This window comes from Seriola dumerili, unplaced genomic scaffold (genome assembly GCF_002260705.1).
Source record: "Seriola dumerili isolate Sdu_G_001 unplaced genomic scaffold, Sdu_1.0 BDQW01000052.1, whole genome shotgun sequence".
Classification (NCBI taxonomy): Eukaryota; Metazoa; Chordata; class Actinopteri; order Carangiformes; family Carangidae; genus Seriola; species Seriola dumerili.
Window position 1 is genome coordinate 9,675,113 of NW_019174307.1, and position 14,707 is coordinate 9,689,819.

Consider the following 14,707-nt stretch of genomic DNA (forward strand, 5'->3'; position numbering starts at 1 on the left):
CTGTGTACTCCTGTTTGGGTTGTTAAGATACCCAAATTCCCAGGAAAAATACTGAGGACATGATAGCTATCTATGACCCTGATATGAAATTACAAGTTACATTTCTTTGAATAATTTAAATTTCAAGTTCCATTTTCCTTACCAATATTACCAGTTTATGTATTTATTTCAGGCTACCCTGTATACTGAGAATCTTTGGTACAAAACTATCCTTTGAGATGAATAAAGTTTTATCTTATCTTAAAATAAGCTCAACTATAGTCACATCACCGACCTAATTATAAATCTTAAGACAAATGTAAAACAAATAAAGAAATAAGTCCCTGAGACAATAGCATGTCAATATTTAAATAGAAATATTAAACTCAAATTTAATACATTTATTTTGACCTCCTTAGCTTTTGCTCTAAGTTTCTATAGCTGAAGCACAGTGGTGAAAACGTATTTAGATCTTCTATACAAGGTAGATTTACTGTATTACAAGTAAAATCATGCATTCAAAATTTTACTCTAACTACAGAAGTGTTACCAACAAAATGTATATAAACTACAAAAAATTAAAGCACTCATTATGCAGAATGGTTTTAGTATTATGAACCTTGTTTTATTGAGCCTTACATGTTGTTAAATAAGAAAATCCTAAAGGACATTTTGACATGAGAGTTAGAATTTTACATTAATAAAAATAAAATAATAAAAATAAAACAGTAGTGTTAATAATAATAATAATAATAATAATAATAATAATAATAGTAACAGTAAATGAGAACACAAATAAACAACAGATAATTATATAATAATTAAGTAATAATAATGAACATATTAATGAATAAACAAAATAAATTGATCATTTCAAAATAATGTATATTTTATCACTGAATTATACATTAACGTGTGAGGATAATTTTAATGTTGCAGCTGGTTTGGCTAATTTTAACTACTCACTCCTGTGTATAGCTACCCATTCTATGGTAACAGTGCATCATGTTGATCATATTTTGGATTATAAAAAGCAGTAACTGAAGATGAAGACAATATTTGCCTCTTGATGGTAAGTAGATGTAACACTTGAATACAGAACAAATACCTCAAAATTGTACTTCAAGCACAGTACATGAATATACTTAGTTATTCTCCACCACTGCTGGGATATGTGTATGTATTTGGGGCCTTTTCCCTGAAACAACTGGCGCAGTTATAGGCTCCCTGATGAAATCTGGTTGAAATCAGCTCGTGTTGTACGTGCTGTGGACCTCCTGTTATACACCTTAGGGTTCAGCGAGTGGGCGGGGTAATGAGAAAAGACTAACTGATAGAGAGGAAAGTATGTCGCCGGACGGTTCGGGGTTATAAAACAAGCGCCAAGTGTACTCGAGGAGCTTCCCTTTGGACAGGGCGGAGTCAAACGGTGAGGAAATGTCACTGGGAGCGTTCACCCGCCGTCAACGAGGAAGCAACATCTGAATTAACCCCGTACCCCACAAACCAACCACTTTTTTTTGCTTTTTAACGGACATTTTCTCACTTTTCACACAGTTTGGTTGTTTTCGGTTGAAGACGTCAAAATGTCCTCGATGGACTTGGAGAAGCTGAAGATGACGGGAGCTGGTCGGGCCATAGCAGTGCTGACCAGCGGTGGAGATGCACAAGGTGACCTGAAAACTTCAAGTTGGAATAATAATGCAGTTTGTAATCTTTAAATACATGTATAGATACGAAATGTTGTTGTCTGCCACACATGTTAACATAAGAAACCGTGGTACTTTATTTACTGACAGCTGAGTGGATACTAGCTGATCAAACTATCTCTGCAGTGTCTGTTTAACCTTCAGATGACTACGGGGTCAAAGGTCAAGTATGGGCTTGCATACATATATACCCATACTGTACAGTAGCTCACAAAGGTAGAACGTAACTAAGTACATTTACTCAAGTATAACAATTTGAGCTATTACTTGAGTATTTCCATTTCCTGGCACTTTCTGCTTTTAATAACTTTGCTTGCTTGACTTACTATTCAAATTAATAATGCAAAATATAATCAACAAATAAATGATGATGTATCACTGTGGGTTAAGATCAGACTGCCACAGTGTATAGAATATTTACAATTAACCCCACCTTTAAGTACTGCAACAATACACTGATGCCCACATTAATGCACCAATAATTATAATCCAGTATTATATTCCTTTATTCTGAAATAACCAGTCTGCATTATGCATACTTTTACTTCTGTGCTTAACATATATATTAATGCTAATGCTCTTACTTAGGTTAAATTTTAAATGCATGACTTTTGCTTGTAACAGAGTATTTTTAGACTGAGTATTTCAGACAGTATGGCTACTTTTCATTAAGTACAGTAAGATATAAGTACTTTTTGCACTGGTAATTCATACAGTGTGGCGTACGTGTCAGGAATTGTTCAAGCAATACCTGTCTGGGGCTGTGGTTACAGCCTCTGCAGAGCGGATGGCACCTTTGCCCAATAACTGATAATGAAGTCATATCCACCACAGTGTTTGATTTCTTCATCCAGGGCCATGGTGCAACCGCTTGTGTGTAATGACTTAAGAGGCAGAGTTGAATCTTAATATTTTTGTCCAACTGTCATCCCAGGGATGAATGCCGCTGTCCGAGCTGTGACCCGAATGGGCATTTATGTCGGGGCCAAGGTCTATCTTATTCATGAGGTAAACAAGCTGTTTCATCCTGTTTGTGTCCCTATTGAATACATACACTGAGTTAGGTCTTTGCTCTTGACTGGGATCGGTCCTACATACATTTTACTTTTCAGGGATACCAGGGCCTGGTGGACGGGGGAGAAAACATCAAACTGGCACACTGGCACAGTGTGACCAACATCATCCAACTGGTAGGTTAAAATATTATCTTCAGTCACTGTTGACAGCAGTGGTGAAAGTAGCTATGGTAGGCCTTTCTCATAGTTTCGACTTGTCATAGTAGGAAAAGCACAGGTAGTGATGGCTCTGTTATATTCAGGTGTGCCAGTAACAAACTGTGCTCTAAGTACATTAGCAGAACCACCATTCATTTTATTATTTACACCTATGCGTTTCCTACTGTCACATGTCAAAACCTCCTCTGGAATACAAGTCCTATTGTGCCTTAATTGTATTGTGACTTTATGTTGTTGTTATGTTTGTGTTGTTTCTGTCTTAAATCTCTCTCTTTATTCTTTCTACGGTTTTAATAGGAATTTCATTATTTCATCCATCTCCTCTCATCTGTTGTCTCCCTGCCTGTCTAATACTGGTAATAACCTGGTAAGGGGTTTTGCTGCATGTGCTTTGAGCCTTATCAGCTGAAGATGCAGCAAGCAGCACTATTCAAATGATAGTTAGTAGGACTCCCATTGTCCTCTTTGCTTTGCCCAATAGTATGACTTGTTTTGGATGTGTGTTGAAGGGCACATGCTTTCTAAAGCCAATGCAATGGGTGTGTTAATGTCTTGTGTTTATATCACATCATCTTACTGCGACTGGTCCTGTTCAAACATAACATCCTGTATCCAGATTGATTCAGATTACTGTATGAGTCTTGCTGAGTGTGACTGCAGTTAATGTTTGGCATCAGACGGCATTGCAAAAGTATCTCCATTGGCCATGAAAAATCCCTTTGGGAGCCAGAGCGTGAACAAATTTGTCAATGACAGATTACAATGCCCTGTCTGCCTTCACTGAACTGCTTTGTGACTTGTTGTGACTTGTTTATTTCAAACTGTTCCCTGTATGTCTCAGATAGTTAAGACATCACATTTTAGCTGTTACTATGTCATGTTTTTTTCCATTGTTATTTATTGTACAAAACTCTGGTTGTTTTAAATATGCTTTATAAATAAACTTGATTTGATTTGATTTGATACATTACATGATGTCTCTGCTGCAGGGTGGGACCGTGATTGGCAGTGCCCGATGCAAGACCTTCCCAACTCGTGAGGGCAGACTTGCCGCCGCCTTCAACCTGGTGAAGAAAGGCATCACCAACCTGTGTGTGTGTGGTGGTGACGGCAGCCTCACCGGAGCCAACATCTTCCGCAGTGAGTGGAGCGATTTGCTGGCGGAGCTCGTACAGAAAGGTAAAGTGCTCTCAAGAAACTGTCGATGAGGAAACATGGCTTTAATACAATTGGATTCTATGGTGAAATAGTCCTTTGAGGCATTATTTCATTTTCAAGAGTATGGAATCCTCTTTCATTCATGTGTGTGTGTGTGTGTCTGTGCTACTTCAGGACGGATCACAGACACCCTGGCCAAGCAGCATGATCACCTGAACATCGTGGGGCTTGTTGGCTCCATAGACAACGACTTCTGCGGCACTGACATGACCATCGGAGCAGACTCTGCACTGCACCGCATCATGGAGATAATTGATGCCATCATGACCACTGCGCAGAGGTCAGACACTGTGTGATGTTGAACAGTGACAGCAATGAAGCAGCTGGTGTTTCATCAAAGTGATTATCGTTAGGTCACAAAGTGATTTGGTCAGTAATTCTTATTAAATGAGTTACAGAGGATGAAGATATAACAAGAACACAGTGGTGCTTTAATGGGGAAAATGTGAATAGATTTATATCAACAGAAAATTAATGGGCTTTTTTGGAAAGATGCTAAACACTCTTTCTTAGCAGATTCTTGAAGATGTCACCTTGGGCCCATAGAAATGATCTTGGGCATATTACACAGTTTTATCAAAAAATGATTTATTGTTTAATTGTGAAAACTAATCTGCAGATAAACTGATGATGAAATATTTTTTTATGTTTATGTTATTTGTAGCTCTATCTCAGGCTCATACCTTCATAATGTAATGATTTATTGTCGGGCGGGACGCAATCATCTAAGCCAAGTTTTGTTATAGCAGATTCCCCAATTCAGGTCTCTTAGGCATGATTTCTATGAGCTTGTCCAGACTTGCTCCCTTGCATCGCGTTACGCTGCTGCAATCTAAAACTTCTCTGTTTGTCTGCTCACATAGCTGCTGAAAAAGTTTATTAGCCTGTTGTAGTAAAACTGCTGTGCACCTCCTACAGCCACCAGCGCACTTTTGTTTTGGAAGTCATGGGGCGACACTGTGGGTGAGTAACACTTTGACCTTTTTTTGCTATCATTTATACGCTGCCACCGAATAAAACATAAAGTATTGTGTTGTTGCTCTAGTTACCTGGCCTTGGTGTCAGCACTGGCATCTGGGGCGGACTGGCTCTTCATTCCAGAGGATCCTCCTCATGAGGGCTGGGAGGATCGTATGTGTGCCCGTCTAGAGGGGGTAAGTGACAAAAACTGTAGCACAATGTAAGTTAGATCTACAAGCATTTCAGGAATAGAGATAAAATACAGGACTTAAAAGCTGGATTGTGCTTAATCACTTAGTGGTTAATGCATGTGTTTGTCTGTTTACCTCCAGAGCCGCATAACAGGGTCAAGACTCAACATTATAATCGTCGCAGAAGGAGCCATTGACAGAAATGGCAAGCCCATCTCCTCAACTTACATAAAAGATGTAAGTTTAATAATTTAAGGACGGTACTATACTGTATGTAACAGTTGCTCACCAACCAAGAGGTAATTTTATGTTGAATCATTATTCAGATTTTAAATAGGCAAAGGTTAAACTAAAAGAAATCAGTTCAGTGTTCAAATGAAGGCTACACCTATACTCCAAATCAACCTAGAGTGTATTGTGATATTTATGCGAGTTTACTGATAACCAGTATATATATATATATATATATATATATATATATATAACCAGTATATATATCATATATTGCTTTGTCAATTATTTGTCTAATCCCTAAAGGGACATATTAAGGACAGGATGTTGTTTGTTGGACGAAAATACTGAAACTTTGATTTTTAAAAATGCTTTTGAAGAGTTTCCTGCCAAATGTTTGTTAAAGAGTTTTCTCTCAGTTGTGTTTCGTCTAGTGAATGACAAATCAACAATACACTGAAATGCTTCCATGTCCTTTTTGAAGCTGGTGGTGAAGCGGCTGGGTTATGACACCAGAGTAACAGTACTCGGCCATGTTCAGCGAGGAGGAACTCCCTCAGCGTTTGACAGAATACTGGTGAGTTGAACAACATATTTTATATTTTGAACAAATTGTTGAGGTAGTTATTTTTCTCAGCTGTAGTTTTAACGTTTAATTGCTTATAAACTGCAGAGCTGAGCTGCCTAAAGGCCAAGGAAAATATGTCTTTCTGACTGGCTGCTAGGTGTCCATTAATCTCTAATTGATCTCTTAATAAGACACCACAAACAAAGATCTGGTCAAGGGTTTAACCACTGGTCTAAATCAGTGTGCAAGCTTAACCGTTGGTAATCATTGCAACATAAATCTCACTACAAAAAATGCACAGCAGTTTTTGTGCAATTTCTCCTTTTGCTTTTTGTAAGTGGCCTGTGTATTTGGTGCTGTAATACACAATGAGATGTTGTGATTTAGAACATTACAAAGTCGGTGGATGTTTATCTGGGATAAACCTGACTTTGTAGTGTTCAGTTAGAAATCAAAATTGTATGTCACAAATCCAAGTCATGTGGGGACAACCACATTTACATATATATGATTACACTTCCCAGTTTCATGTGCGAGTAAACATAAACATGGCTAAATCTGCATTTTATTTAGACATATTATCCACATAACCAGCACAAACGTTACTAATGAGTAGGAGGTGATAATCTCCAACATTCATACATTTAAATGGACATGTACTGTATGTGCACACTTTGTTTTCAGAGCAGTAAGTTGGGTGTGGAGGCAGTGATTGCCCTGTTGGAGGCCTCTCCTGGCACCCCAGCCTGTGTCATCGGCCTGTCAGGTAACCATGCAGTTCGCCTTCCTCTAATGGAGTGTGTAGAGATGGTGAGTCTCTCTCCTCTCTTCTATTATTCATTTTCATGGACATAAAACACAAACAGTGGGAGCTTTGCTGTATTTTTAAACTTTTACCACTGTTTGCAGACTAAGTTGGTGCAGAAGGCCATGAATGAGAAGAAGTTTGCTGAGGCTGTTCAACTGCGTGGCGGGTGAGATATATTCATTTATATTGAGTAGTTATACCGTTCATATAAAAATTATGCAAAACTGCCATGATGTATTTCAACTAAGTCCATTCGGATTCATTTCATCATGCAAGCGATTGATTTTTTTCCGTGCAAATTAAAAACAAGCTAAAACCAATGATGTTCTCCTAGGAGTTTCGAAAACAACTGGAACATCTACAAGCTCCTTGCCTTCCAGAAGGCTGCCCAGACTGAGGTAAGTCTCTCACTAACATAAACACACATGTACACACACAAACTGTATGATCCTTGCTTTAACACATGAAGAAGAATCACAAAACTTCAACTCAAATGTGCCTATCAATAACATCTAACTCATGTTCCCACAGAGCAATTTCTCTTTGGCTATTCTGAATGTGGGAGCTCCAGCTGCAGGGATGAATGCAGCGGTGAGGTCAGCTGTGAGATTAGCACTTGCTCACGGACACAAGGTCTACGCTGTCAATGATGGATTTCAAGGACTTGCCAATGGAGCGGTAAGTCATTCTGTCTCTATTTTTTTTTAACCACCTTGAAGAGGAAATTGTTCTGTACTGACGGTTGTCTGTCGGCAGCTTTTTGAGATGGAGTGGCACACTGTGGCGGGATGGACGGGTCAAGGGGGCTCACTGCTGGGGACAAAACGGTGAGCAGCAGGACCCTTTAATTTCTATAGAAATTCTATAAAACTATTTTAACAGAACTCCAACTTTTTAGTAATGTATCTCCATATAGATGAAAAAAGTGAGAGCATACAGTGAGGCAATATGATGACATATACCAACAATACTGTTTTTACTGTGGTAAGGATCCTTGTCATATCTCTGGAGTAACTTCATTTGTCAGGTATTTAATTTTCTAAAAACATCCATGTACTATTTAAATTTACTCACAATATATATTGATATTTTAATATAATTACCTTTTTAATATACCTAATAACTTGTACTATAATATATATAATATAATAGGAGATTTCGTCCACATTGCCTAGACCTAGCAGAGCCTGAAATATCCTGACTTCTATTCCCTTGTACTACTTGTGTCATTCTCCAAAATCACTGGATCCCACACTTTCTATAAGGCAACTCAATATCATGTCATGTTAGACCTTACCAATCACATCTTTCAATTCAGCGACCCCAGTTTGTATTGCAGATTCTGTAGTAAACATATTTGCTCACCAAGCCAAATATAGGTGACCAGAGTGACTTATTTTCTCAGGCTTGTCCAAGCGTCCTCCAGAGCTACAGGAGAAATTATACAAAAGTTTTCATAGGTTGTCTAATACTCTCTCTGACTAGCAAATTGCCATGGGCATGTAAAATTGCTGGAGTGCCCCTTTATGTGATTTTTAATGTCTGTTTAATGTGCATCTTCAGGACTCTTCCAAACCAACACATGGAGAAGATTGCGCAAACCATTGCCAAGTTCAACATTTCGGCTCTGCTTGTCATTGGAGGGTTTGAGGTAGCGTATTGGTCCTGTATAACTTCATAGTGTCAGTGTTAACATCAGAGTGGTTTTCAATCTACCTCTTGATGATGTTCAAAGGGGTACCGAGGTGTGCTGCAGCTGTTTGAAGCCCGGAATCACTACGATCAGTTATGCATCCCCATGTGTGTAATCCCTGCCACCATCAGCAACAACGTCCCTGGAACTGACTTCAGCCTGGGAGCAGACACTGCTGTCAATGCTGCCATGGAGGTAACGCTGAGCAGATGGCACATTAACTGTGTGACTTTGATGTTTCAGGATTAAGATGAATGGGGACTGAACCACGCCAGAAAACATCACATCAAAAAGCTGCTGTGTTACTTAGCTAGACTTTGAACTCCTCATACATAATAAAAACTGAGAAGACAGCGAGTATTAAGAGATTTTGTTTTTAATTTTAAACTTTGTGAGGAAGGAGGTTTAGACAGGCAGTCCTCTGGTTAACTCCTGTAAATCTATATTAAGCACCACACCAGGTAAAAGCTCATAAATAAGACACCAGTAGTGCTTTCTCCAAAAAAATAAAAGTCTTTCCCTAGAGGAGCAGCTTATGTCTTTTCAAGCTGCTCCTTTCTGGTCTGTCTTTTGCTTTTTCTAGAAGTTGCACAGTGAGCTCCAAAACTGACATACAGTATAGGAGATGGGTAGTTAACTCTTCCTTGATTTCCACACTCATACTTTGACCCTGCCATCAATTATCTCCTTTTCACACTGCCATTTCAATTTCCTCGTCAGGGTTGTGACAAGATCAAGCAGTCTGCCACTGGGACCAAGAGAAGAGTGTTTGTGGTGGAGACAATGGGTGGATTCTGTGGCTATTTGGCAACCTCCACTGGTATAGCTGTGGGTGCTGACGCAGCCTACATCTTTGAAGACCCCTTCAACATCCATGACTTAAAGGTAAGACCAACAGAAAAACCTGTGTTGTTTCTTTTATCTACAAATGTTCACAGCTTTCTGTCTTTTTATTGATCTGGCTTTTTGACAGACCAATGTGGAGCATTTAGCTGAAAAGATGAAGAAGGACATCCAGCGGGGTCTAGTACTGAGGTACACAACAGTAATTCACTGTAACGATGTCCTCATGAAGCTCATGAAGCTTTTTTGCGGCCATCAAGTTATCTATTGTAGGCATACTAAATGGTGTTAGTGTGTATGTACTTTTTTTTTAAAACAAGAGACAAGCTCTGTTAGACTGTACTCAAGATACAGGGTTTTAAGTTAAATGCCAACATCAGCATGTTAATATGTTTGCAGTGACCATGCTAACATGCTGATGTTTATCGGGTAATATTTATCAGGGTCATCGCCTTATCTTAGTGTGTTAGCATGTTAACATTTGCTTAACACAAAGTACAGTATACAGGTCATACAGGTCATAAATCAAAGTTTTTGGACAAACTCAACATTTTGGCTAGTTTATGTTTAGTCTAAGCCTGAGTCTGAGCCTTTCATGGCAATACATCAAAATGTTGGGATATTTCAGTCTGGACCAAAGTGATGGAACGGCCATGGTCATTAGGAATAATAAAAAAAAAAAATCACACTGTATATGAAACATTGTTGGATGTAGTTTTTCCTTTGCTGATCCTATTCTCTGTCATAACAGGAATGAAAAATGCCATGAAAACTACACTACGGATTTCATCCATAGGCTGTATTCATCAGAGGGGAAGGGCATCTTTGACTGCAGAGTCAATGTGTTAGGACACCTTCAGCAGGTGTGAAGCCTCCGTATGAGATTCATCCAGTCTGGAAAAAGAGTTTAGCAGTTTACAAATGATATCAGTCACGCTGACAATATATGTGACACCCATATACTGTAAAGTGACAAGAGTCTTGCAACATATTAATTCTCAGTTTGTGTATTTGTGCTTTAGGGAGGGGCACCTTCTCCCTTTGATAGAAATTTTGGCACAAAGTTGGGTGTGAGGGCTATCCAGTGGATTTCCGAGAGATTGACAGAAAACTTCAGACAAGGTAGAGTTACTGTATAAAGTCATAGCTTATATAAATTAATTGCTCAGAAACCCAGAGTCAAACCTGAGTGATCTAATGGTTTCACCATTTTCCCCACCAGGCCGTGTGTTTGCCAACTCACCAGATACAGCATGTGTGCTTGGCCTCAACAGGAAGGTCATCTCATTCAACCCCGTCACTGAACTGAAGGCTGTGACTGATTTTGAGTAAGCAAATTCAGTGTTTTGTGAAATAACAAATGTTCAGTATTAATTAGTCTTACTAATAAATGAACTACTGTATACCACTGATTTTCAGGCACCGGATGCCCAAGGTCCAGTGGTGGTCTGATCTGCGGCCGATGCTAAAAATGTTGGCCAAGTATCAAACCAGCTTCTGTGAATATGTCCCAGGAGAGATTGAACACGTGACTCGACGCTCCATCAGCATCGATTCTGGGTTCTAGACTCTCTGAAACTACAGAATACTCTCTGCACTTTTTTTTAAAACCCTGATCTGTCCATCCTTTGTTTCTTAACAGACTTCAGATTTTAAGAATGATTTTCAATCAGCTTTAGAAAGCCAGCATTGATTTCAATCCATTGTCAGTGTCATAGTAGCTACAGTATTGTAAATAATGTTAAAGTGTACTGCAAGTATTCATTTATTGAATGAGGCTTTAAAATACAGAACATTTTGCTATCCCTTGTTCCAAGCAAGTCTTTGTATTGTCAAATCACAGCCAGGTGTGCCACGAAGCTAAAATTTTATTAATTTACGACTATATGTATTATATAAAGCAAACTGTATGTGTTGTGGTTTGCTATTAAAATCACATACAAAAGAAATCCCAACTTCACAGACAAAATACTAAATGGCTCATGGGAGCAGTGAGGTATTAATTTCATTTTATTTATACACTATGTAGAACTGAATCACTGCCTGTCATTCATTGATGCAAACTGAACAGCAAATCACAAAATAAGCAGTTTATTACACTGTAAAGAAATATGGACTTGTGTATTATTTTTGATACCGATGCCATATCTGTCTTTAATAAAATATTATCCAACTATGACACTGTTAAAAATATGTTCATTGTAATGTGAATAGTTTTTGAAATAAACTAAGTTAGGTTAAACAGATAAATAAATAGCAACCACTGAACAGAATAAAAATTAAAAATGCTATTCACATCTGGCAAATTTCGCTTAACTGATTAAGTCTTATAAATTTTATAATGGTGTTAAATAATGAACTTTTACCCTGAGAATTTTTCATTGCCCACTAAATGAGAACATTACTGAAGTTAATAAGCTAGGAACTCGTCTGAACTGGATGTTTTCTTATAACTCTCAAAAGTTGAACGAAAATGGAAATTCTCCCATGGTCTTATCTTTGTTAGTTGTCTGAGGGCTTTTGGAGGTGAAGGCAAACTGAAAGTCTTCACTTTGCTCAGATTGGTCAAACAGAAACTCAGCACCTGCAAAATCATTTACACAAATGTAGTTCAAAGCAAGTAACACACATCACAAATATAGATTTGATTTGGTACTTACAGTGAGAAGACTTTGATTCTGTGGTTTTCTGAAAAGAGTAGAACAGAGTTTTGTATTTTTGTTCTAGTTCGAGTACTGTATGAAAAATGAGAGTTTCCAGTAAAAAAGGCAGTACCTTCTGGCTGAAAAAAGGGTTGGTGAAAGCAAAAGATGTGTCCTGCAAAGAAACCTGGAGGTAATTCAAAAAACTAAGAAACATTGATTTCGGTCAAATCGTTTATTCCTTTTGCTAGCTACTCACTTCATCCTGTGATGTGCCCTCGTCAAATCCAAATCCAGAGAAGCCTGGGGTGCTAGGATCAGAGTTCAGAGAGAACAGGAAAGCTGGAGATTTGGTATCAGAGGTCCTTTGATGTGGGGAGCTGGTAGGGCTGAAGCTGAAGTGAACACATGAAACATAGCTCTCAGTAGCTGTCTTTGCAGGGATATGAAGTGTTGGACAACTTAGACAAAACCTTACTTAAATGGGAATGTTGGAGTTGAAGGTGCAGCTGTCATTTTTGCTGGGGAGGGCTGATTAGTTTCTTGAGATGACTGAAGAAAAGCAGTGAGTCCTTCATTGTCCTCTTCACCTGGTGTTTGATCTTCATTTGTACCTATTTCTTCCTCCACCTTGTCCTCCACTGCATCCTCCACCTGTGACACAGTAGATTGTTGTTCCTATGCAGAAATGAGTGAAAAAGCGTTTCCTACAGGAAGACAGAAACCTATAAAATGGCATTTGCAGTATGTATATATAATGCCAGTATTTGATACAATCTGATAAAACACATTTTAGTTACATAATTTAATGAAAAAAATACATGTGAAAAATTAATCCTTTTATACACACAATGTAATTGGTTACTCAGGATTCCAGGGATACAGTGGGAGTCATAATTTGAAGGAAAATAGATGTCAATGAAAACTGATAACATTGACACTTGAGCCAAAGTAACTCTGAAGATGTCATCAAGGTTACTTTCATAGACTACAGAAATCTTCCTCCAGAGCCACATAAGACAATACAAAATACAAGCTGGGCTGTACTCATTTTGATAAGTAAAGTGATCTTATGAACTTATATAAGTGGAGGGTCCTTAAATAAAAGTACTTTCATCTCCTTTTTTTCAGGGTGGATACAGTATGGTTCAGTAGTGGAGAGTATCTGAAAGATATACTCTGGCAAGATACCAGCAGTAAGAAGCCATTTTAAGGTAATCTTGTACAGTAGATGAGCATTACCATGGCTTGGCCCTGTAGTTCTGTTTCCTTTTCCTGCTCATTTGCATGCATCCCATCTGGCCAACTTTGCTCTGAAGAAATAAATATTTCACTGATTAGGTTTTGTGTAACATAAACACCAAAACATAAGGAACATTGTGTGTAAAGGTGTTGGCATTCACTGAAATGCATATGAGACTTTTCTCCACTTACCATCCAACTGTTCATATGACCACAACTCATTGCTTGCTTCTTCGGGGTCAGGACCACAGGCGGTAGCATCCTGAACCTTTTGTTCCTCATGAATATCTCTAGCATTTGCCTCTACAGATACTTTTTGACCATTCTGCAACATTTGTTCACATTTAATTGTTTGGCTACTTATAATATGATGCTTTTAAGAACGAACAGCTTCGACTTAGTTTTCATTTTGCATAAACGGTGTTTACAATTGGCATAGAACTGAATTTTATATATCTGGACTTTGGACAGCCAAGTACCTTCGCTTGGTTGAGATGAAGAGAGATGTCGACAGCAGAATCACTGTCCTCCTCTGTCTGTGGATCGAATTGTTTCTCTGATTCATTGATGGGCCCAGAAACACTAGAAAGAAATCAGAATCAATCAGAGAAAAACTATGTTTTGCCAGAGGATATGTGTCATTATTCTTTGTTATCTATAAGATTTACAGAAAGATACCTATCTGGTAGTTTCTCGGTAGAAGAATTGCCTGCTGGACCTAGTCAGACAGAAATCAACTGCATAAAGAGCTGTAAATATTTAATCACAACTTGTTATGCATAAAAAGTTTATTACCAATGAGATGGTCCAGCTCCGTCTGTTTCATTATAATTTGACCATCACAGGCCTTGATCCTGCACTCAATCTCCTCTTTTTCAGCCTGCAGCCTGATGAGCTTTTGAGCCAGAGGATTTTGGCAATAATATTCTTTATGAGACTGGAATATCTTTTTGTAGCTTGCAATCCTCTCTTCATAGACTCCCCTTGTTGGGTTAAAATTAAGAACAATTGAATTTTGTTTATTAGAACACACAAAAGATGTATTAAACATAGTTACACACAATAGGTAAGTGGACCCACATGTCATGGTTGTAGTTGGCTTTTCTGCTCTCAAGTTCAGCTTTCAGTGTTTGTTCATACTGAAGGAGCAGGCTCTTAGTGGCCTTCATGCTGAAGTTACATGGATGACAAGTAGCAATATATGAATATCCATACTATACAGCACTATTTATGTTAATGTGTACAATTAGATTATGTGTCACCTTGGTAAATCATGGCTTGGCCTAGTCATCATACCTTTTTGCATTTGCTTTACTATGTGCCACAGTGCTCTGCTTCACCCTGATTTCTTCCTCAAGTTTCTTGATATTTCTGTGGAGTGTTTCAGT

At 38.3% G+C, this 14,707-nt stretch overlaps 1 protein-coding gene across 1 annotated transcript; it reads left to right on the forward strand.

Moving 5' to 3' along the window:
- The first annotated feature begins 1,401 nt into the window (after positions 1–1,401).
- On the forward strand, positions 1,402–11,238 carry pfkl (phosphofructokinase, liver type). Its single transcript, XM_022740444.1, has 22 exons — positions 1,402–1,650; positions 2,623–2,696; positions 2,801–2,878; positions 3,913–4,102; positions 4,256–4,421; positions 5,060–5,104; positions 5,187–5,295; positions 5,434–5,529; positions 6,008–6,100; positions 6,776–6,901; positions 7,001–7,065; positions 7,234–7,297; positions 7,431–7,577; positions 7,656–7,726; positions 8,463–8,550; positions 8,635–8,787; positions 9,313–9,477; positions 9,566–9,627; positions 10,187–10,298; positions 10,458–10,557; positions 10,658–10,763; positions 10,855–11,238. Exons 1-22 carry the CDS (start codon positions 1,566–1,568, stop codon positions 11,000–11,002), a joined length of 2,343 nt encoding a protein of 780 aa, XP_022596165.1. The 5' UTR covers positions 1,402–1,565; the 3' UTR covers positions 11,003–11,238.
- Positions 11,239–14,707: the final 3,469 nt, after the last annotated feature.

Bases quoted from the DNA above. Each gene is read 5' to 3' on its own strand.
- pfkl (XM_022740444.1), top strand. From the start codon at position 1,566: ATGTCCTCGATGGACTTGGAGAAGCTGAAGATGACGGGAGCTGGTCGG. The intron at 2,697-2,800 runs GTAAACAAGCTG...TTTACTTTTCAG, and splicing joins AGGTCTATCTTATTCATGAG to GGATACCAGGGCCTGGTGGA. The intron at 8,551-8,634 runs GTAGCGTATTGG...TGATGTTCAAAG, and splicing joins TTGTCATTGGAGGGTTTGAG to GGGTACCGAGGTGTGCTGCA.